This window comes from Periplaneta americana, chromosome 1 (assembly GCF_040183065.1).
Source record: "Periplaneta americana isolate PAMFEO1 chromosome 1, P.americana_PAMFEO1_priV1, whole genome shotgun sequence".
NCBI classification, from domain to species: Eukaryota; Metazoa; Arthropoda; class Insecta; order Blattodea; family Blattidae; genus Periplaneta; species Periplaneta americana.
The window spans coordinates 26,136,769-26,159,677 of NC_091117.1; the positions used below are offsets into that span (position 1 = coordinate 26,136,769).

The following is a 22,909-nucleotide window of genomic DNA, read 5'->3' on the forward strand; positions in this document are numbered from 1 at the left end:
CTATCTATCTATCCATCCGTCCCTCCGTCTATCTATCTATCTATCTATCTATCTATCTATCTATCTATCTATCTATCTATCTATCCGTCCCTCCGTCTATCTATCGATCCATCCGTCCCTCCGTCTATCTATCGATCCATCCGTCCCTCCGTCTGTCTGTCTATCTATCTATCTATCTATCCATCTATCTATCTATCTATCTATCTATCTATCTATCTATCTATCTATCTATCTATCTATCTATCTGTATATCTATCCATCCATCCATCGATCTATCTATCTATCTATCTATCTATCTATCTATCTATCTATCTATCTGTCTGTCTGTCTGTCTGTCTGTCTGTCTGTCTGTCTGTCTGTCCGTCCGTCCGTCCGTCCGTCCGTCCATCCATCCATCCACCTACAACGAAATTCAGGTGGCCGAAATTTTGTTTCTGGATCTGTACAGTAATGCACATTTCCACTAATTCACTCTCTTGTTAAATTGACTGGTGGATAAGGTACACCTGTAAACAATAGCGTTGGACAGCCCGCCTTTTTTTCTGTTTCATTACCCGACGATCACTGAATTTGAATTCTTGGAATAGTAACAGATATCGACGAAAAGCTTTCGGGCTTTATAATTCCAGGCTAAAGCAATAAATTTCTGGCTTCGAAAATTCGTATTCATATTAGATGTGAGTTTTTAGAATTGGTTAAATTAGGAATTTAAAGGAGAATAAACATTTTTTTTTTTCAAATTAACCAGTCACGACAGTATAAATACACGTTTTCAAAACATGCTTACAGAACAGTAAGATATTCAAAACTAGATCAAAAGTTGCGGGAATTAATATTCATACAGAAAAATTCCATTAAGGATGAGATAAACTGATATGAAAATAAGATAACTGTTGTGAATCTTTTCTGGAGTTAATGTAGCTTCTGTGAAGTTAAGGCAATTTTAACGGTGTTCAGTACAATATACATGTTTTCCTCTTCTTTTTCTTTTTTAATTTAGGTGATCAAAATCTGGATCATTATAATAATGTGGTCATTTAAACTTGGTACATTAAACTTCTGAGAAATGAAACGGTGAAGGATAATCATAGACATAAAGGGCAACACACAAATTATATTGAGAGGAGAATCTACTGTGGGATATGTTTAGTTGAGGCACGCCGCCTTGGTAGCTCAGTTGGCACAGCACTGGCTTAAGATGACCACGGGCCCAAGTTCAAATCTTGGCGGTGCCGAAGTTGTATTTGAAGTGGTCACAACCAAAGCTATGGAAAGTTTTATCAAGTTTTCTCGTTTTTCCTCGTTATTCCACAATTGAGTCGCCTAGAATCAAACTGCACTTTCTCCAGATTATGAAATATGGAGTTAAGGCATGTTTCAGTGCAACATTTTTGCAGAGAATGTAATGCCGCACTATTATTGTGACGTTCTGTTAAGTGACCTAAGTTCTGAACTGTCAGTCAAGTTACAGCGAGTCCAGAATATGTGCGTCAGATACGTGTGCAACATCCGACGATATGATCACATCACCGTCCTTCGCAAGTCTTTCGTGGCTCCGACTGAAAGAACGTAGAACTTTACACTCTTTGTCTTCAAATTCTGCACACCTCAACACCAAATTACCTTTCGTTTCGTTTCTCTTATCTATATTCTAACTATGACGTAAATACCAGATCACTTATCTGTGGCACGCTAAGTATAACTCTTCGTAGAACATTTTGTTATTCATTATCTTTTACAGTATCCACCTCGCAACAATGGAATTCCTTGTCACAAAGTATAAGGGGCTGCAAGACAATAAACTTTTTTAAAAATAGCTTAAAGGATAACCTTCTTAGCAATTCACTCTAATTATACTGACTTAACGGACACTGACTTATGGTAACTTCTTTCTTTAGACATGCATCCTGATAGCGCTGTATTTTCAAAATTGTCTCATAAATAATCTCTTTCTATTATCTAACATTATTTGTAATATATTAACATTCTTGTATTTCATTGTTTAAATAATAGTTCATAGTATTTTACAGTTTAATTCATAAGTAACTCTTGTATACACGTAACTTTTATCTAAATCAAATTGTTGTATTCTTATCATTTTTCCTAATGACAGAGTAGAAATCAGAATCGTACGGATAATAGCTACTTGCCGGTAAAACAGTATTAACATTGGTGTTTTTTTTTTTTTTTTTAGGAAATTATTTATTTGAGACTAATATGGTAGGCCTATTCTATTAGAATTTTTGTTGTAGTCTATCCAAAGAACAAGCTGTAAGATCTGCACGGTTATATTACTTCCACCCTATAAACTCTTGGTTCAGGCATCGGATGTGAGGTAATCTATGGCGAAACCTCGGCCTCATCTCGCCAAATATCATCCCGTTATCACCAATCCTATCGACGCTAAATAACATAGTAGTTGATACGGCGTCGCTAAATAACCAAGCAAAAAAGAAAGCACTGAATTTCAATTGTTTCCCGCCAAATATCGCATGGCAGCAATCGGGAACTATCAGTAAAGTATTTCAAGCAATATCAGACCTACTTTTAAAAATTGTTTTTGTTTTAAAAACATACACGAATTAAATAACTTTCTTCAATAACTATTATATGAAGTAATTGAGAATTAAATGTAATTATAAAAAATTAAGGGGCACCCGGTTTTGAACCGGTGACCTCTCGATCTTCAGTATAATGCCCTACCACTGAGCTATACTACCGCATGCTTTTAATGTGATAAAGTTTCACTATTAAAATGAGGGAGAAATACAGCAGTGGAGATGTCTGAGGATTGTCTTAAATAGGCTTACCAGCACGGATGAACGACTGTACAAAAAATAGCGTACGACACACGTTAAAAATTATTTTATTTTCTGAGCAGGATTGTTCCACTCCTCCTGCTCACAAAATAAATTGCCATTTTTAACACTTGTATCGAAAATAACTATTATGCACTTCTACTAATAGCTGTTGGTTCTTTCGTACTATTTTCTACCTAGATTATGTAATTAACTTTTGATAGAGTTGATAGAAATAAACTTTTAGAGATTTTACGCTATGATAATGTGCCAAACCAAATCATTCTCTCCATTTATAATTTATATCAACAAAATGAAATTGCCATAAGAACTGAACGCGGAACTACTAGCTGAACTTCATCAACCAAGGTGTTAGACAAGGGTGCGGTCTTTCCCCTCTGTTGTTTATTATATGTATGAACCATATTTTATACATTTGGAGGCAAAGTCATCATGCTGGAATTCAAATTAATAGAAACACAGTTCTCGATACACTAATGTTTGCCGACGATCAGGTTATTATCGCTCAAACAGAGGATGCTTTACAGAGAGCCATTTATAATTTGCAAATAATCGCCTCAGATTTCAATATGGAAATCTCGAAAGAGAAAACGAAAGTCATGGCATTTTCGGGAGAGAACCCAATTCCAAGTAAGATCATGATAAATAATAATTTAATTGAACGTGTTAATTCCTTTAACTGTTTAGGTTATAACCTCTCTTACATCACTGATGAAGATATGTCGAACAAAATATCTAAATTTATAAAAATCACTGGCGTCATTAATGCCGTCTTCAAATCCTCCCATGTTCAGAAACATACAAGGCTAAAGGTATATAAAACACTAGCTTGACCGGTCCTCACTTACGGTAGCGAGGCATGGACAATCAGAAAAGCTCATGAGCAAAGGCTGACGACAGCTGAAATGAGGTTCATGCGACGAACAGCGGGATGCTCTTTGCTGGAACACCGTAAAAATGTGGACATATTGCAGGAACTCAAAATGGATCCTATAGTTAATTTTGTTCAACAATATCGACTTCAGTGGAAAAAACATGTCGAAAGGATGGATCGCACACGATGGCCTAAACAGATTCTTACTTATGTACCAAGAGGAAAGAGGAAATTGGGAAGACCACGCAAGCGCTGGCATGAGACCGTAAGAGATCCTGTAGGGTATAATACGTGAAGGATATGATGATGATGATTATTATGTAATTAATAATAGGTATTTATTAAAAGAGGAAACATGTCTGCATTATTGTTTTTTTTTTTTCGATTATATTCAGTGATAATTATTTTCTGGCGAACCACAAAAATATCTCGTGTTATATAGCAAATGACCCGCAGGCTGGACTGTTGCAGACAAAGATTTGGCCATTGTTATGTCATAGGGAGAAATCTTAATAGCTACTGAATTGCGATATCTTCTTCAATTGATGTATGCCCATTAATTTTTTCGGAACACGCTAAGAGGTTTTAATGAACGCCAGATGGAGTAAAGCTATAAAAGCATTTGTCTACGCATTTTATAGTCGTAACAGTTAAACGGGTTGGAATTTGTCGTACCATTAAAATTATTCTAGTTTCCCACTCCAGAAATACAGATGATGTAGCTTCGCCGGCCGGCAGTGAAACATGCACTTTATTGCAAGCATGTTTTTGTTATGAAACTCGACAACTCTTATTGTCTTTCTTCCATGAAAACTAGAGAATCTGATACTCGAACTGTGTTGCCAGATCGGGGAAATGTTGCTGTTTGAGCTACTTTCCAGACTTACCGGGGTCAAAAATTGGTTGACGATTGACGAGCGTTTTGGCGCCTGGCGAAGGAACTATAAATGAGCTCATGTCGCAACCTCCATTCAAACTACTGAATATGCGTATCAATATCATAATCACACATTGTAAATTTCAATCTTTTCTCATAAACACTTTATAGAAGATTGAACATTATTATTATTATTATTATTATTATTATTATTATATTATTTTTTAAATTTTCTTAGTGAAAATCCTATTTCTAAAAAAATATATTTGGGCTATATTTTTTAATCTATTTTTTTTAGGTAACACTGCATATTGTGCAATGAAGCATTAGTAATCCACTACTCTAATTTGTTTATTTTTTTTTAAATATATAATTTCTTCATTTTTTAAAAAATTAATAAAAAAATTACGGCTTTACGTATAATTCTCTAGCAATAAAACTATGCTGAATACGTCAATCAAATGCTCCATTTCACAACAGAGGTATTAATGAATAAGTATGACAAGTTTCAAGTTTCATTATTAAAGTTTTAACCACTAAGAAATAAAATGAATAGGCCTACCTACTTGTCGGTGAAAACGTAGGAAATTTCTTCTTTGAGATAATTAAATTTAAAGTTTTGGTTACACGTAACTGATACATTAACACAACTTTTACCAAAATTATACAGTATAATATTATAGTTATAATTAAGATATTGAGATAAAATTTACATGAAACCATACATTTTTAGCGCGAAAATACAAAAATGATAAAATTTGTAAAAATTCGACTATTTTCAGCAGCGCATCGCCTTAATACGTTTTCGGGTGGGGGGAACCGGGGAGTTGAAGGCATCTTTTGTGAGATTTAACTTCAGCTTAAGCCTTCATGTCCTGTACCGTAGCGTCGTGTACTAAGGCCTAGGACTCACGTAACGAAATGCGCGCTGGTTCGAGTTCTCACGCAGAAGAAATTTTCTCGTGAAATTTTGGCCAGTGTATGGGACCGGTGTCCATTCAGCATCGTGTTGAATTTTGGGAGCTATGTTAGGTAGCTAAATCCAATTGCGGAAACCAGCTATGGTAACTGGGGAGGAGGATCATCGTGCTTATCACATGATACCACCGTTCTGGTTGGATGATCGTTCACCTCTGCTGAGGCATGTGGGCATGAGCCAGCTTGTCGGCTTTGGCCCTTTATGAGCTGTCGCGCCACGGATTTAATTTTTTAAGGCTTTATGCCGGAATCGACATCTGACATCACATATCTGAGTCACTATACATACAGAGTGTTGCAAAACTCTGTACAATTTTTATGGCAGGTAAGGAACACCAAAGCAAACATTTTTTGTTATCGAATGTATGTCCGCTGACATCTCCTTCCGGCGTCAAAAGTGTTTGAAGGGATGTGGATGAAGTGGGGATATATGAAGAACCTCATGTATCAGACTCCCATTGATTTTGATGAGGACCTCTTCGCAAGAAATGCCGTGACTGCTAGAAATCTTTGACGGAAGTCAATGCTTCGACGTCGTCGTGCATGCGCTATTGACGGTGGCAACTTTGAGCACTTTCTGTGAATAAACCTGGTCACAGTCGCTTCTATTTGTTTTTAAACGCCCCTTGCGCCGGAAGGCAATGTCAGCGGACATACACTCATTAACAAAAAAATGTTTGCAATAATATTCCCTACCTCCTATGAAAATTCGCACATAATTTTGCAACACGCTGTATAAAGGAGTGGTTGGTATAGCACATTAAGCCTATTCGAGGCTACGGTGCTAACCTTTGGACCTCTGTTAACGAAGACAAAACCAGACACGTTGCGAAATTGAAATCTGGATGATTGAAAATTAAGTGGCCCTTCAACCGTGAGTAGAAGTGTTTATACTAAAACTAAATCGGAGCCCGAGACATTTCTTCAATTTAAATAGTTGTGGAAAAAAGCAGGTCAATATTCCACAAAAATGGAATGATGAAACAGAAACAATGGACAGTTAGCAAATAGAATCTCATACAGTAAAACCTCGTTAATCCGGACTCCGATAAGCCGGACTTCGCTTAATCCGGACGGGCGAAAATAAACCGACGAGTCTGGAAAAATTAAAGAACCGAACTTTGTTTTAAGACTTACTTTTATGGAATTACAGTAATTACAGTATTACACCTAGAATATTAAAAATAAAGAAAATCTATGAAGTTTGCATTAAAGTAATTAAACTATACAAACATTATTATCGATTACACAAACAAAAATTTAAAATATGTAGTGCATGTGTTACTTTACATTTTACTTTACTGTATAGTGTATTTAGGCCTATGCCCTTTAAATACACCACAATAAACGCTTTTTGTTGCAATAAATAGAGTTTTAATGCACTTTCTACTGTTATTTTAGGTTATTTCGTTAAACCGGTCAACTTATTCCCCCAAATTGGTCCGGATTAACGAGGTTTTGCTGTATTTAATGTGAGAATTTAGATCTCATTAGTTTTGTATTACGCATAAAATATTGAAATTTGATGTTAATTATAGAAGTAGAGCAATAGCAAATTGAATATTGATGGCAGTGAGACTCTTGACATACGAGAAAACAATGTAAGTAAATATAATCCGTATTTCATCATTGTGATATTGCAGTTTCAGCGGCCATGCTATAAGAGTGGCAACACTGTAATCGAAGAATTTAAAAACACGATTCGGTGTGAGTGAATGTGATGTTTTTTCGTCTTCTATTTCGTTGCTTTTAAATGTGTAATTTGAATAGCCTTTGGTAAAATTGAATAAACGAATTAAGGAAGATCTATTGAGTGATTTCCCTGCCCCCTACTTGCCCGGCCTCGGTTTTCATGAATAGAGAGTAACTTCACCCTGATGATGTAATAGAACTTCGCCCGAATTCTATAATGACTGTTATCATCTCGGCCTCACCCGGGTATTCTATGCGTGCGTAAAACCACCCAAGAATTTGGAGTGTTACAACTGCTTGCCAACGGCGTCATGTACACTGGTTTCTTGACTGATATCTGGACTTCACTACGTCTTTTTTACGCATATGGCGTGACCCATATTTTTGTAACATTTCGTACATGCATTGGTGCGATGAATTATTTGCATTTGGAAAGAGTGCTTAGCTATTAGTGATAGTTAGAGCCCGGAAGTTTAGGCGTTTATTTTGATTAAAATGGGCATTTAAGAATTATCAAATTAGACAGTAAAATCATCCAAGTTGTAAATTTTAATATACATATCCGTATTACTCTTTAGCACGTAATCTTACCTTTCTTGATTACATTCCACTACAAAATGTTTTCTCAAGTTCTCAACTATCATCAGCGGCGTACCCCAGTGTTTTATGGGCTTTAATTATTGTATGTTTTTGGACAAGAGAAGGTTTGAAAATGATACTTACTTACAAATGGCTTTTAAGGAACCCGCAGGTTCATTGCCACCCTCACATAAGCCCGCCATTGGTCCGTATCCTGAGCAAGATTAATCCATTCTCTATCATCATATCCCACCTCCCTCAAATCTATTTTAATATTATCTTCCCATCTACGTCTCGGCCTCCCTAAAGGTCTTTTTCCCTCCGGCCTCCCAACTAACACTCTATATGCATTTCTGGATTCGCCCATACGTGCTACATGCCCTGCCCATCTCAAACGTCTGGATTTAATGTTCCTAATTATGTCAGGTGAAGAATACAATGCGTGCAGTTCTGCGTTGTGTAACTTTCTTCATTCTCCTGTAACTTCATCCCTCTTAGCCCCAAATATTTTCCTAAGCACCTTATTCTCAAACACCCTTAACCTATGTTCCTCTCTCAAAGTGAGAGTCCAAGTTTCACAACAGTAAAGAACAACCGGTAATATAACTGTTTTATAAATTCTAACTTCCAGATTTTTTGACAACAGACTGGATGATAAAAGCTTCTCAGCCGAATAATAACAGGCATTTCCCATATTTATTCTGTTTTTAATTTCCTCTCGAATATCAGTTATATTTGTTACTGTTGCTCCAAGATATTTGAACTTCTCCACCTCTTCAAAAGATAAATTTCCAATTTTTATATTTCCATTTCGTACAATATTCTTGCCACGAGACATAATCATATCTTTGTCTTTTCGGGATTTACTTCCAAACCTATCTCTTTACTTGCTTCCAGTAAAATTCCCGTGTTTTCCCTAATCGTTTGTGGATTTAAAAAAAAAAATATAATTTCAAAGCTATTAGCATTAATGGCACCAAATTTTGTATAGATAGTATTGTATGTATGTTTATGTAGTTTGAAATTAATTAATTTTGGGTGAAAATTGTAAGAGTTTTAAAGTCACATAAGCGTCCTCTTAATGTGGGTTTTGCATTGTGCTTCATTAGGCGTGGAAACAGGTCGTTGGTGAGAAAAGTTTTCTTTTTCTAACCGCCTGTGCTAACATATACCAGAAGAATTATAGGAGCTTGTTTGAATTTGTTGTAGCTCCGTGCTTTCTGTTTCAGGAATATACTGCTGAAATCGAGCGGCTGCGCAAAGACCTGGCAGCATCGCGCGAAAAGAATGGGGTGTACATAGCTCAAGAGAATTACACGCAGATGATCATGCGGCTGGAACAACAAGAGCAGGAGATCAGTCAGTTGCTGTCTCACATGAAGGCTCTGAAAGAGGAGATGGACAAGAAAGAGGTTTGTACCCATGAACTTTCACTGGTGACTACAATGTTGGTTTCCATATTATGTTCCTCTTCTGCTGTCGTCCTCTGTGTTCTTGCTGTTAACCTTGCTGACCATTGGGTCCAAGGTTACTGAGGTGGATAAAATACTCCAGCAAAATTTGTCTGCTATTTCTCGTCCACGTTGTATTTCGACACTAACAACCGTTACAATTAAAAACGTCGATAAATAATTTTCATTTACGATATGAATATCGTAAAGTTTCATATTACAATACGAAATTGGAACGTTGATAACCAGTAGAGTATTGTAATGTGCAGGACGATAAGTATATCGTACAACGTTTTATCCACTTTGATAAAATATTAAGGGCCGTATTCATAGACATTCTTAGCGCGGGCTTCCGGTGGATGATCAGCGTTTTTCGTATTCATAAACCAGTGTTAGCGATAGGATATGATTTGAATTCTGTACAAGTAACCAGTGGATAGCCGGGGCTAGTTTAGCACGCTCGTAGCGCGTGCTGCAAAATGTCTGAATAGCACCCTAATTTTTTAATAAAAGTAATTATATTGTTTTTATTAGTTTTGAAGATATCTTCTTATTATTGTTGTTATTATTATTATTATTATTATTATTAATAATTTCTTCCTGCAAGAGGCGATTCGTTTGTTTGTTTTATTAGTTTTGAATACAACAGGTTTTTGTTTATAACAGAAGAACAGCAGTACTAGGAGAAATGAACAATCATTGTTAAAATGAGTTGAAACGAGGATTCAGATATTGAAAATTCTGCAATTGAATGTTTAGTATCTTCGAAATCCCGCGTAAGATAGGCCTATACAGTCAACTGCAGGAATTAATATAACAAATTGTAAACACATTGTTAATGTTTATAATGAATAAAATCAATTCCGTTTTACTTACTTTAATGTGTGGCTCACATTACGCAACCAGTTAGGTAATAGTATCATTACCTAACTAGTTGCGTAATAGAAGTATCATTACCTAACTAGTTGCGTAATGAATGTGTTTATAACATTTTATTAGTGATGTGGAAGTCCACATTACATAATCAAAGTGGATAAAACACTATTATAAATATTCAACTCGTCTTCCGCCCAGAATTAGGCGCATCAGACATGCTTGCATGGCCGGTATAGACTAGCGCCATTATCAATCCGTAGCATGCCCAATTTTTTACTCCCATAACTCTGATTGGGATTTTTAGATTCCTAACAGATTCTTTTAAATTTATGTTGGACAGAGGAGTATGAGGGAATGTTTTTTAAATGTGCTTCATTTAATATTTATGTCATTTTATGACTTGTATTATAATATTACCTCATTGTGTAATTTGCATTATTTTAAAGAGATGTTAAATAATTTATCTTGCCTTACCTTGAGTGAGAAGCTTTGCCTCATCATATTCCAGACTTTTCTATGCCCTCCTCGCCTCACTTCGCCTCTCTTACTGCTTCTTTGCTTTCATTTGTGTTACCTTAACTGAACGAAATAAGAAAACAGTGTACGCATTTCTCCGTATTAAAGTTTAATCTAGTAACTAATTTTTTCCGAGAGTTTTGTGTTGAGTAAATTATGTAGCAAGTCCAATGCTGAATGATTGCTAAGACGTTGGACACATAATTTTATTAGAAACTAAACACGTGTTTGATGTAGCCTACATAGTATTGAAGTAATAGATAATTTGAAAGGTGAAATTGTTTAAATTACTTTGAGATGAAAGTTCTGTCAAACATGTATAAATATTTAAACACACAGATTTTAATTACACACGTGTCTTTTTAGGTGTGTGTATGTATTCATCTCCTCCCACACTCAATAATTCCCCAAGCACGTGCTTCCATTCACTCTCGATTATTCACACGCTCACCACAAATCACGCGCGATTACAACACTAAACAATTGCGCTCACGATTAAACAAACACACACACACACACACACACATACTCGTGCCCTGTGTTCTCTTTTGACATACGCTCGCACGACTCTTCGATACATACTTATGTCCTTGTTCTTTGTATCAACTCTTGTCCTTTGATATACGCTTGCGTTCACTCTTGTCCTTTGTACACACTGATGCTCACTCGTATCCTTTGATACACACATGCCCACTCTTGTCCTTTGATTCAACTTGCGTTCACTCTTGTCTTTTGATACACGCACGCGTCTACTCTTGTCCTTCGATACATGCTCGCCTCCACTGTTGTCCTTTTATACACGCTTGCGCCCATTCTTATCCTTTGATACACACTAGCGCTCAATCTTGTCCTTTGATGCACGCTGTCCCACTCTTGTTCTGCTTGCGCCCACTCTTGTCCTTTGATACATGCTCATCCCACTCTTGTCCTTTGATACACAGCAACACCCACTCTTGTCCTTTGATATACGCTCGCGCCCACTCTTGTCCTTTGATACATGCTCATCCCACTCTTGTCCTTTGATACACAGCAACACCCACTCTTGTCCTTTGATATACGCTCGCGCCCACTCTTGCCCTTTGAACATGCACTCTTGTCCTTTGATACATGCTTGCGCCCACTCTTGTCCTATGGTACACACTAACGCCCACTCTTGTCCTTTTATACACACTTACACAACTCTCCGTACCAGTTACACTTTAATGTCATCTGTATGAATGCTTCACTTTTATTTTAAATGTTTCTTTGTTTTTTTTAGGACCTTTGTCTTCAGCTGAATATTTCACTGGATGAATGTAATCATAAATTGACATGTACGACAGATGAACTTGAAGTGACAAAAGATAAATTGAATGAAACTTCAGTAAAGCTCCATCGTACAATAAACATTTGTACTGAAAAAGACCACCTGATCGAAAAGCATATGGTAACGGAACAGACCCTCAACACTCAAGCTCAGTCTCTTCTTGCAGTAGCAGACATGGCTTCATCTGATGCAAGCAAGTTACATGACAAACTTGATAGAAAAAGGTAGAATGGACTTCAAACAAGTTGTGTAAAGATCAGACTTAATTCATTATTTGGTAGTTTTAACAGAATATATGAAGTACAGAGTCTTTCATAAGTAACTGATCACTCGAAAAATTGACTAATTTTTACGATTTTTGGCTGTGTTGTACATTTTTGCTAGTAAGGGCATTTCCCGATGCCATACACTTGATTTGGTTACGCCTTTGCCCACCAGGAGTCTCCACTCTGGCATTTAAAACTTAGGGTTAGTGTCAAAAAAATCACAAATTACGATAAATTGCAACGAATTTACACTTACACTAATTGTGCCTCACAGTTGTCAGCATGTCTGCCGCTCTGAAGATTGCATAAATGCAAGTGATGGACCATCTCCTCGTGCACTCTCGAGAGCATTCTAGCTGTAACCATCTGTATCATGTGCACAATCTTTTCCATCAATTTTGGGATTGTGTATGGTTTACCTGCAAACACGAATCTTTAACAAATCTCCATAAAAAGAAATCCAGGAGAGTTAAGCCTGGAGATCGTGGCGGCCAAGCAATTTGATCTATGGAACCGATTCAGTTGTTAGGAAACATCAAGCAAGGTTTGAACATCCTGTGGATGCTGCTAATTTGTTATACCAATGCAAACATGCATGGAATAGAAATAGCACTTTCTGGTGGACACATTGTGACTAGATCGACTTCTGGCAGGCAAACACGTAACCAAATCTTGTGTACAGCATCGGGAAAGGTTCTTACTAGAAGAGATGTACAACACAGTCAAAAATCTTAAAAAATTGCAAATTTTTCGAGTGATCAGTTAGTTATGGAATATCTTATATATACTAAGTACCATGATCAGAATGAAACCAGAAGTTTCAGGAAGCAGTCATATTTTCAAGTTATTTTTAAGATTGTGCAACATTTTTGTGCTATTGCAATGTTCACTACCGAAATAGAATTGCATAGATATCATTGTTTTGTTGAAAATAGAGTCAAGTTTAGATACTGTTGTTCGTTCATTCCACAAACCTGTGATGGTTATAAAAAATACGATCATTGAACCATTTAAACTTATGTTATAGTGACAATTTATGAAAAACTTGTAGTTTTTTAAGTGTACCAGTGTATACTATTTAGTATTTATTTATTTATTTATTTATTTATTTATTTATTTATTTAACCTGGTAGAGATAAGGCCATCTGAGAAATTCAATAAACAACAATTTCATGTTTCGATGATAAATGCTCCATTTTAGCTATAATGTTATCACGAATTTCCATTACTTTAATTGTTCTAGTCACTGCTGATTTTTCCAATTTTTGTTCAAGGTACATTGATGAGAAAATCTAACACTTTTAGCATGACACTATTAGATACATCACTGGACAAGCCTATGTCATGGGTGTGAACTGAAAATACATTGATTTAATTTGTTAGTAGAAAACCTCAGTCATATCCTTAATAACCAAAATTCAAATAGAATAAAAAATAAACAAATTCATAATGATAAAACAATGCACATTTAATACGTGTAGTCATTGCAGTGTCACAGACAAATATGAATTCTGTAACAAATGTGTAAAAAATTCAAAAGTCTTCCTTAAAACAGCACTAATAACTTAAACCAAGAGCACTCATATTAATTTTCCATATCCAGAAGTCTAAATTCAGTGGCGGAATGTTGGTAAGAAACAATGTTAGTAATTTTAAAGGCATATTGGTTCCGTTAAGTTCAATGTTAATTGATAAAAGAGTTCTATTCAGTCAATACTTAACATAAAAACACAATAAAACATGTTATAACATCATTTAAACATGTTTAAAAACCTGTTTTAAACTATTTAAATGTTGTTATAACATGTTTTATTGTGTTTTTATGTTAAGTATTGATTGAATAGAACTCTTATCAATTAACAATGTTAGTGCCCTCATTGAAGGCTGCTTAGAGGTAAAAGTGATTAACAGGAAAAAGATTGGATTGAACTCCTAGTCCTTTTGGACCACAGTGACCCATTTAGAAGTTCTCCTGCAGTTTATTTATTTCGTAACATTGCCTGTAAGAGAATTCGGAATTTGTTTCTTTTAATCTGTTGGTCATTGAGTTATAATGAGTGTACATCAGATGTTAAAGATGAATATACTGTATTCTTGTGCTGATTTGCGAGAACTGCTTGATAATCTTAAATTATTGATAAATAAATTTTTGTCTGGGTTACTCCCTTCGATATCTCTGTATTATGAATTTGATTATAGTTATTATTTGAATTTGTTCATATTCATAGGTCTGTAGAAGATATTAATATAGAAGTTAGCAGAGACTTTCATCAAAGGTTCGTTCAGAATGTGGTTCATATGGAAGACAGTCTGAACAGATTTACACAAGATCTAATAAAGTTTTGCTCTGGCCTGCAATCAAACTTAGGTAAGTTGTGAAACACGTTTCTTTTGTTTTTCTTCGTGTGCTGTTTGTTTTTACTTTCCTGCTTATCTTTTTTATATGAGGGAAATGTTAAAGAGATACTTTAAAATGGTGTACATTTTGACAAAATGTAATTTTCTGCATAAAATGTAGGAAATATATATATTTTTTTTTACTGTCACTTGTGCAACAGCATAATATCATTGTGGTTTTTCTAGATATTAAAAATTTATAATTCTGGGCCAGTCAATTGCATCACTCAATTGTTAATGAACGGATTGTGTAAAAATTTCGGCTTACATTATGACGTAGTTAGTGTAGTTTCCAAAATTTTGTACATCTTTTGATATTTTTAATATCAGAGAATAGTTTATTAAAATGTTAGTTTTGGGGATTAATGAAAAGGTATTTAATATGTAACATAACTTCAACAACAAAATAAGCACCAACTGAAAAATTATCTCCTCTAGGCCCAAGGGTTGCGGGTTCAAGTCCAGCTGGGGTTGATTGATTTCAGGATGTAAAAATCCGGAGCACAAGTCCACTAGGAGTGACTTTAAGCCATGTGTCCCTTGTGGAGTTTTCCATTACGTTAAAGACCTGCAAGCCTAAAATGGAACCTCTAGACCAAATTCTTCTCTCTCGCGACTTAGTAATACCTTAGTTGTACACTAGGTTGCGTTTGAGGCAATGAGCTTACCACTGGTCCCTCTGCCCCTGTCGACAAATAAGTGCAACTAATTCCTTGTGGGTGCTGAAACCTCCATCAGAGGGTACCTATGTTTTGACATCAGAATGATGGGTTAAATCCCCTGTAAAGACTGTTAGAAGTAACTTAGAATTCTTGTTTTTATTTATATTTATTGTTATTTTGAATATTAAATCTTATACTAGATTTTAGAAACAAATCTTGGTTATACAGGAAATTCTGTTTACATTAAGGAAACAGGTAGACACAAGTAAAGAAATAAAGTGAAAGGAATTCTGTTGAAATTGAGTGAATTAACATACTACGGTTCTAACAATTTTTTTTTAAATCTTCACAGTTAAGAAGTCATTCTTTATGATCAAGTGTTTATTTATTTTATGTACTTATTTATTTAGTTATGTACAGTAGAACCTCCATTATCGGTCTGTCAGTTACCGATCATTGGATTATTCGATCTTATTGCTTCCCCCCCCCCACCCCCCAATTAATATGGAAACCTAGCTAAAATTCGATTTGCATGCTTGAATATAAAAGGTCTAGTAAGAGACCTGTGCAAGGCTACTACATAACTCTAAAGAATAGAGAATAATCTTGACAATGAGAAACTTGCAGACGAATTTAAAATATTTGAAGAGAATGACTACATGGAAGACATTAAACATTTGGTGGAGAAAATTGATTATTTTTTTATGTGGATGAAGAAAACATTAATCACTGGCATGATGTAAAAAGTGATGAAGACATCATTGCTGACCCTGCATGTGAAGCTACAAATGTAAGTGACAATGACGATAGCGGAGGGGAAGAAGAGAGTATACCAGAATCTCATGTTTCACTATAAACTGCACTTAAATCAGCAAAGACCGTCATGAGGTTTTTGGAGTAAGAAGATGGTACTTCATTCCCGAACATTGTTTTACTTCGGAGAATTAGAATGATGGAATGGATTTATCCGTCTTTTTCGATTAACCGTTTCTCCCCTCACCTTCATTATGCTGAATAATAGATGTCTTACTGTATGTATTTATTTTATTTTTCTAATTGTGTGTTCTCAGAATCTCAGGTGTAGAATCTATGATTTAGTGAATAGTGGTAATAGTATAAGCCAGGCCTGCACAAGGTTTGCCCTTTCCGAGCCGGCTCACAGCTCATGAGCGGAATGCAGATATTAGCTGCGCTCTGTACAAGGGCGGACTGGAGAAGGGTGCATCTCGTACAAAATATACACAAAAGGAAGTACTATTATGAGTGCTTATGAAATGAATTCCCGTTCAGTGTTTGCATAACTATCTTGGACTATTATTAATTAATAAAGAAATATTTATTTTACAGAAGTAATAGAAATTCTGTAGCTACTTAAATGTACAATATCATTTTGTTATATTTTTATTTATCACTACATCAAAACAAGGTTTTATGCTGTTGGCAGCTGAAAGAAACAGTAGCCTACTGATCATAATGAAACATCAGTTACAGATGTTCGATGTCTGCCTTTATTAAAGTTGATTATAGAAAACAGTTGCTCACAAATGAAAAGTCCACTGCAAGAATGATGGATGTCACTTTCTTGTCGAAAATGAACCAAGACTGTCGATTCTTAGCTTAAGACATATAGAATGTACATAGAGAGTTATATGGCATTAACACTGATAGTCCTTGTCCAGTAATGATCGGAAAAACACAGTTAAGCTTTGAGCACTAAGCATTTCAAATTTTCAATTGCTTCTCCTGCAAAATGTATTCCAAATGACATCCATCATTCTTGCAGTGGACTCTTCAAATATAAATGTTGAGCCAAACATAGCAATCATTTTCACAGCCAGCCTGTGTAGTCGTGGACATTATTGCTAATGTTTAGTCTTGTAAAACTCAACCAGGCTAGTAGTATTATTCAAACGATCTTTAGCTCTTAGGTCACATTGAAGATCAATAAGTTCGAGCTGTAAATCATTAAATGTTAAATGTTATGTTCCGTCTTTTAGATTCCTCCATACTGTACTGTAGCAGTAGGTAAGCAACGTGAAACAGTTACTGAGAATAGGCCTACACACTGCACTCCACTAGATAACTGAGTGGTCGTTTCCCTCTCCTCTACCCATAGCAAGTCTATGTTATTCTGACGTATCTTTCTCTCCGTTTCGGCGAGTGGTAAACACCGCTCTCCCGCCCGCTCCAAAGGAGCGCGCGTGCTCGTTGAGCGCTGTTTGTGCAGGCCTGGTATAAACTGAGCTACATTTCATAACTTTGATTAGATTAAAAATTTATTACAGTTACCTTTGTACAACATTTACTCTAAAACAGGTGAACGTCTAGAGAAAAGAAGTGGTGAGCTGGCATCACTCAGCAGTGAAATATCTTCATTGCTTGATAGTCAAACTCAGCTAATCCAAGGTCTGGAGGAGTTAACAACAAATCAGGTAATAACAAGAAAGTAATTGTTGTTGTTTTTTAAGGCATTTAATTCTAAAATTTCCTTCCCGTATGCCAAGTGTTTGAGATAATAATGTGCACTGACTGTTTCAAAATCGTGATTTAGGTGTTCAATGACCAAAAATGGGTTCAGCAGTACATTGCAACTGTGAGGTCAGCGTCAGATGCTGAAGTGAACAACGGAGATATGTTCCTTACTGATACATTCCTTGTTCGAATGCAGAGTTTGAATCGCCAGCTTCAGCTTCAGGAGGCTGAAAGTCAGGCACTGAGTCTAGTTCTTACTGAACAGGTAAGTTGAGAATAAGTATAAAATGTATTTGTGTTGGCCTTAATCATTCTGCGGAAATAATATACTTAATTTATGAGTATGAATTTTTATTAATGGCACAAATGTAATGTTAAGTGAATTAGTTCTCAGTGGTTCAGCAGATGCAGTGTTATCTGTTCGATCCCAGCTTCACAGGTGCAAATCTAAAGATAATCTTGTGAAATTTCGAAATTTCTTTCCATCACATTGTAATTCCTAGAGAAAATTTTGTAGTGTATTTCCCTTTTCTTACTAGTGAAATTAATCCTAAGAACTTGATGCAAAAAGCAAACCTTTTTGGATTCATCTGTGTAAGATTTTTTTAAACAATATCACAGTAGTATCCTTTGTCAGAAGAGAGCCAATTGTTGATCCATAGGTTTGTAAAATGAGACTTTACTGAAGCAAAAGCATTGGATAGAGATATCACTTGAAGAGGTCTTGGTTGCAAATACGTTGCCTGTTTTGCAATATTATCGACTTTCTCGTTTCCAGGTATACCACAATGACTAGGTATCCATTGAAATGTTATTTCCTTTTGGAGTTCTTTTAGTTTACTTAGTTGTTTCTGAATTGGAATAATTCTATGTGCGTATAGGTTTGGTACATGTTTAATTATATTAAATATAGCCCCCTTGGAGTCGGTAAGTATGCAAATAGATTTTTCAGAAATTTGAGAAACACACTGAAGAGCAGCATCAATAGCTAGCAATTCAGTGTCTAGACTGGAGGAGGATGATCATGGTATGAAATAACTTTCTTGATATTTTGGAATTTTACAGTCCGTACAAAAGAAACCAAATGACCTGGAAATGTACAAAAACTTGCCCAGACATGTTCAAACATTTTTAACAAGAGCCAGAACAGGTCACATTGTCACTCAATTGTACCTACACCGATTTCACATTTCTGATAATCCTACTTGTCTGTGGTGTAATAATCATGATGAAGATCTGGAACACATTCTTCTATACTGTCCATCCATAAACCACAAAAGAAGTAAATTAAAATCATCAGTACCAGTTGCAGAAGACACAGCCCTGCGGTATATCTTTGATGGGCGATCATAAGAGTACAAGTCAATTTTTGGCGAAATTGAGATGTGTACAGTTTTGTCATCATCAGCTCGATATCTATGTCTGGTAAAAAGAGTACAAGTCAAAACCTGCTGTAGAACGCCGCATTCTCTGATACACATAACAGTATCTTCAAAATCATGTACGATGTTAAACAGTTTTTTTGCTCCTGTAAAATAAGTTTTTTTTGACTTGTACTCTTATGATCGCCCATCAAAGATATATTGACTACACCCCAACTCTAGCTACTAGCAACAGGCATCTATAATGAATACTGATCAAAATACCCCTCATTTCTCGTGAAAAACAACAACTGAATAGACTACAGTGGACTATAGTGGACTTTATATTGTCAGCAAACAGCTGGATACATTAAGAAGATTGATTGATACAGTAGTATCCTCAGTCATAGCAAAAAATTGCCTTTAGTATAAACACGATTGCTTTTAGTAGTAGAAAAAGCGTTTTTGCCCCTCCCCTCCCCACCCAAAAAAAAAGCTTTGTCCCCAGCCTTAGAAGATTATGCTAGATTGATAGATTGACTTAAGACGTTATTTTTCTTATTCACAGGTGCAGCAGATACTTGACTCTGTGAAGACTTGTTTCACCACACAGTCTGATGCACTGTCACAACTGAAAGACACTTTCCTGCTGCACCTGAAGCAGCAACGGCAAGCATTGGAGAGTTCTCAGGCTGCGTCCCGTGGCATGGAGAAATCTATGAGTGACTTCGAAGAGGTATGTTAATGTTACAGTACGTATTTACTCGTATTCTCATGTTGTTTTTGTATTGGTTTGTTATGTGTTTGTTTGGCCTTCTTTATTAATGTGTCTATCTTGTGCTATACATTTTGTAGTGTAAATCTGTGCTTCAGTGGCTAGTCATGATAATATCTTTGAAAAATATTGGAATACAAGAGGTCAAATGACTTTATTGTCAAACGCCTGGCATTAGAAAACAACAACAACATATTTTGTAGTGTTCTGTTCTGCACTGTAGTTGTCATTGGTATGTCATAATAATCCATGTATCATTGTATGGGAAGCTGCATGTTTGTGCTGTATGGGATGGTTTGAATTTTAATTTCGTTTCTCTTTCAGCATTCTTAGCTTGCTGTTATATAATCAGTTTTTATTACGATAATTAACTAAAGTTTAATCTTTGCATCTTTACAACTTACGCTTTCAGTAATTCTGATAATATTACACATTTAATCGAAACTTCATTTTATGTTGTTAATAGATTCTTCCAAATATGACAGTTGCAACCCTAAAAATATGACTTTTTTTTTTCTATGATAGTGCATAAAGTTGCATTTTACTCACTGTTACCAGAGCATAAAATGACCACTTTAAAACACTAGTGCATAAAAAGGTAAGTATCACTTTATGCACTGGTATTAATTTTACGCACTGCCAAAGAGAATGCAATATTTAATGTACAAACTTTTTCAATAAGAAATTAATGCATTACCTCCATCTTTCGTAACAAATATTACACCTAACACAAATAAGTAACTAATTTAACATTCATCATCATCATCCATAGCGCTACAGCCCAGATCAGGCCTCGGCTTCCTTAAGAATTCTTCTCCATCGGTCTCAATCTTTAGCCACCGTCCACCAGTTCTTCACTCCAAGCCTCTTAATGTCGTCCATAACACAGTCCATCCATCATAGCTTTGACCTTCCAACTCTTCTTCCTTCAGCAATCCCATATTCCATAACCTTCCTAGGTATTTCACATTCATCCATTCTCTTAACATGCCCTGCCCATCTCAGACGAGCAATCTTAATGGATGTTATTATATCGGGAGACTCATAAAGCTGGTATAATTCGTTATTATATCTTATTCTCCAAGTTTCACCATCCCTTACAGGTCCAAAAATCCTTCGCAGTATCTTCCTTTCAAATGCGGCCAATCTAAATTTATCCCTTTCACTAAGAGGCCATGTCTCTGATGCATAGATCAACACTGGTTTTAATAGGGTCTTATATAGTCTACATTTTGTGCCACGAGATAGCAATCTTGATCTAACTTGTTTTTGCAGCCCATAATAACACCTATTGGCGCTTTGTATTCTTCTACTTATTTCCTCTGAGATATCATTGTTACTATTAACTAGTGATCCAAGATATACAAAGCTCTGGACTGTCTCAAATTTGGCATCATCAATCTCAATGTATTTAGAAGTTTTATTATTATTTTTGTTATTGACTACCATGTATTTTGTTTTGTTTCCATTAATTTTTAATCCCATATTTCCAGCTGCATCTCTTAGATTTCTGAAGGTTTTTATTAGATCTCTTTCTGACCTCGCTATTATGTCAATATCATCCGCAAAGGCTAATATTTGGACAGACTTATAAAAGATGGTACCTCTGTTTGTATTTTTGCTTCCTGCACTATCTTTTCTAATGATATATCAAACAATAGGCATTAACATTAATATTTACATTTTAGCCCATATTATTCTGAAGTTACATCTGTAGTACCTACTCATTGCAACAAGATATAGCATTCAACTTCTTCTGATCGTTTTGCTGATTATATGGCTGGTTTAGACTCCATGAAATCATGACATGAATAAAAAACATTGTAATTTCATGGATACTTATTTCTTAATGGTTCTGAGTTTAGATGCCCCTGTTCTTATAACCTCTCCAACTTGAAATATCTATTTAATGTAAATTTGTGTTGTTGTATAAAAGATATTGTATGATACACATTCGTAAAGCTATCTTTTTGGCCCTCATCTCGTTTCAGAAACTTTGCACTCGTGCCAAAAAGAGAACATTTTACGAACTTGTATCATAACTAACTATTATTCACTGTTCGGGATTTGTGTTATTTCAAATTATTTATATTGAATTAGTAAAAACCTCTGAATAACCTAATTGTCCTTCTGTCTTCCCCTCGGTATTTTAAAGCTTTGTCTATCATTTATGAAGCAGGATTCTACAGGAAAATTTAGTGCTTAGTAAGTAATCAGTCCTATTGTTTAAATATCACCCACATATATTTTTTATGTTGCAGTCACTAGTAACGGAGATGCAACAGTTGAAAAACTTGGCAGATAGAGTTTTGGGCATTCATAGCGACTTTAGAAACCATTGTAATGAGAAGAAGAATAAGATAAACAGTGGCTTGACACTTGCGAGAGAGAAGTGTGACCACTTGTCACTTGAAGCGTCAACTACTCCTGACTTGCAACTGAAGAGAGGAGCCCAGCAACTAGCTGTGTACGAATCACAAGCAGAGGAGGTGCTGGATAGAATCAACAGGTACAAGGAAACGGTACGTATGATTTACTGTTTGGATGTGAGTTAATTTTCTTATCTGTCGCAAGTGACAGAAAACACTTCATATCTTCCCATGTTTAAGGACATAGGCCTGGTTTCACAATTCAAAATTAAACTATAGCTTTATTAAACTTTCTTTCAAGTTAAGCTTAAGCTTCTTGAGTTTCACAGTTAGCTATAAGAGACAGCAGAATTTGAGGGCCCCTAGGCAAGCACTGCAGCCTTAGACTGTGCAACCTCCTTTGTTGGGATGATTTTGAAGTCCTTAGTACAGCTTATCAAGCACGTGATTCACTGTCTACAGTACGGTCGTTCGTTCTCCGGCCCTGACGTTTCTCATGACCGAGGGAGACAGTGTTGCCGATACGTATAGACAGAATGAAAACTGTCACGTGCATACCGGCCGATTTTGTGGCGTGGAATAAAAACTAATTCGAACGCATAGGCATGCCTATAAATCATTTTACATATAACTTAGATC

General features: G+C 35.7%; 1 protein-coding gene across 2 annotated transcripts in view; it reads left to right on the forward strand.

Moving 5' to 3' along the window:
* LOC138692222 (kinesin-like protein Klp61F) overlaps positions 1-22,909 on the forward strand; it is a 163,657-nt gene that overhangs the window by 120,097 nt on the left and 20,651 nt on the right. For both annotated transcript variants that reach the window (XM_069815389.1, XM_069815474.1), the window contains exons 8-14: positions 9,049-9,231; positions 11,921-12,192; positions 14,463-14,602; positions 17,610-17,725; positions 17,845-18,030; positions 19,695-19,862; positions 22,163-22,423. In XM_069815389.1, coding sequence (XP_069671490.1) covers positions 9,049-9,231; positions 11,921-12,192; positions 14,463-14,602; positions 17,610-17,725; positions 17,845-18,030; positions 19,695-19,862; positions 22,163-22,423 — 1,326 coding nt within the window. The remainder of the gene's footprint in view (positions 1-9,048; positions 9,232-11,920; positions 12,193-14,462; positions 14,603-17,609; positions 17,726-17,844; positions 18,031-19,694; positions 19,863-22,162; positions 22,424-22,909) is intronic.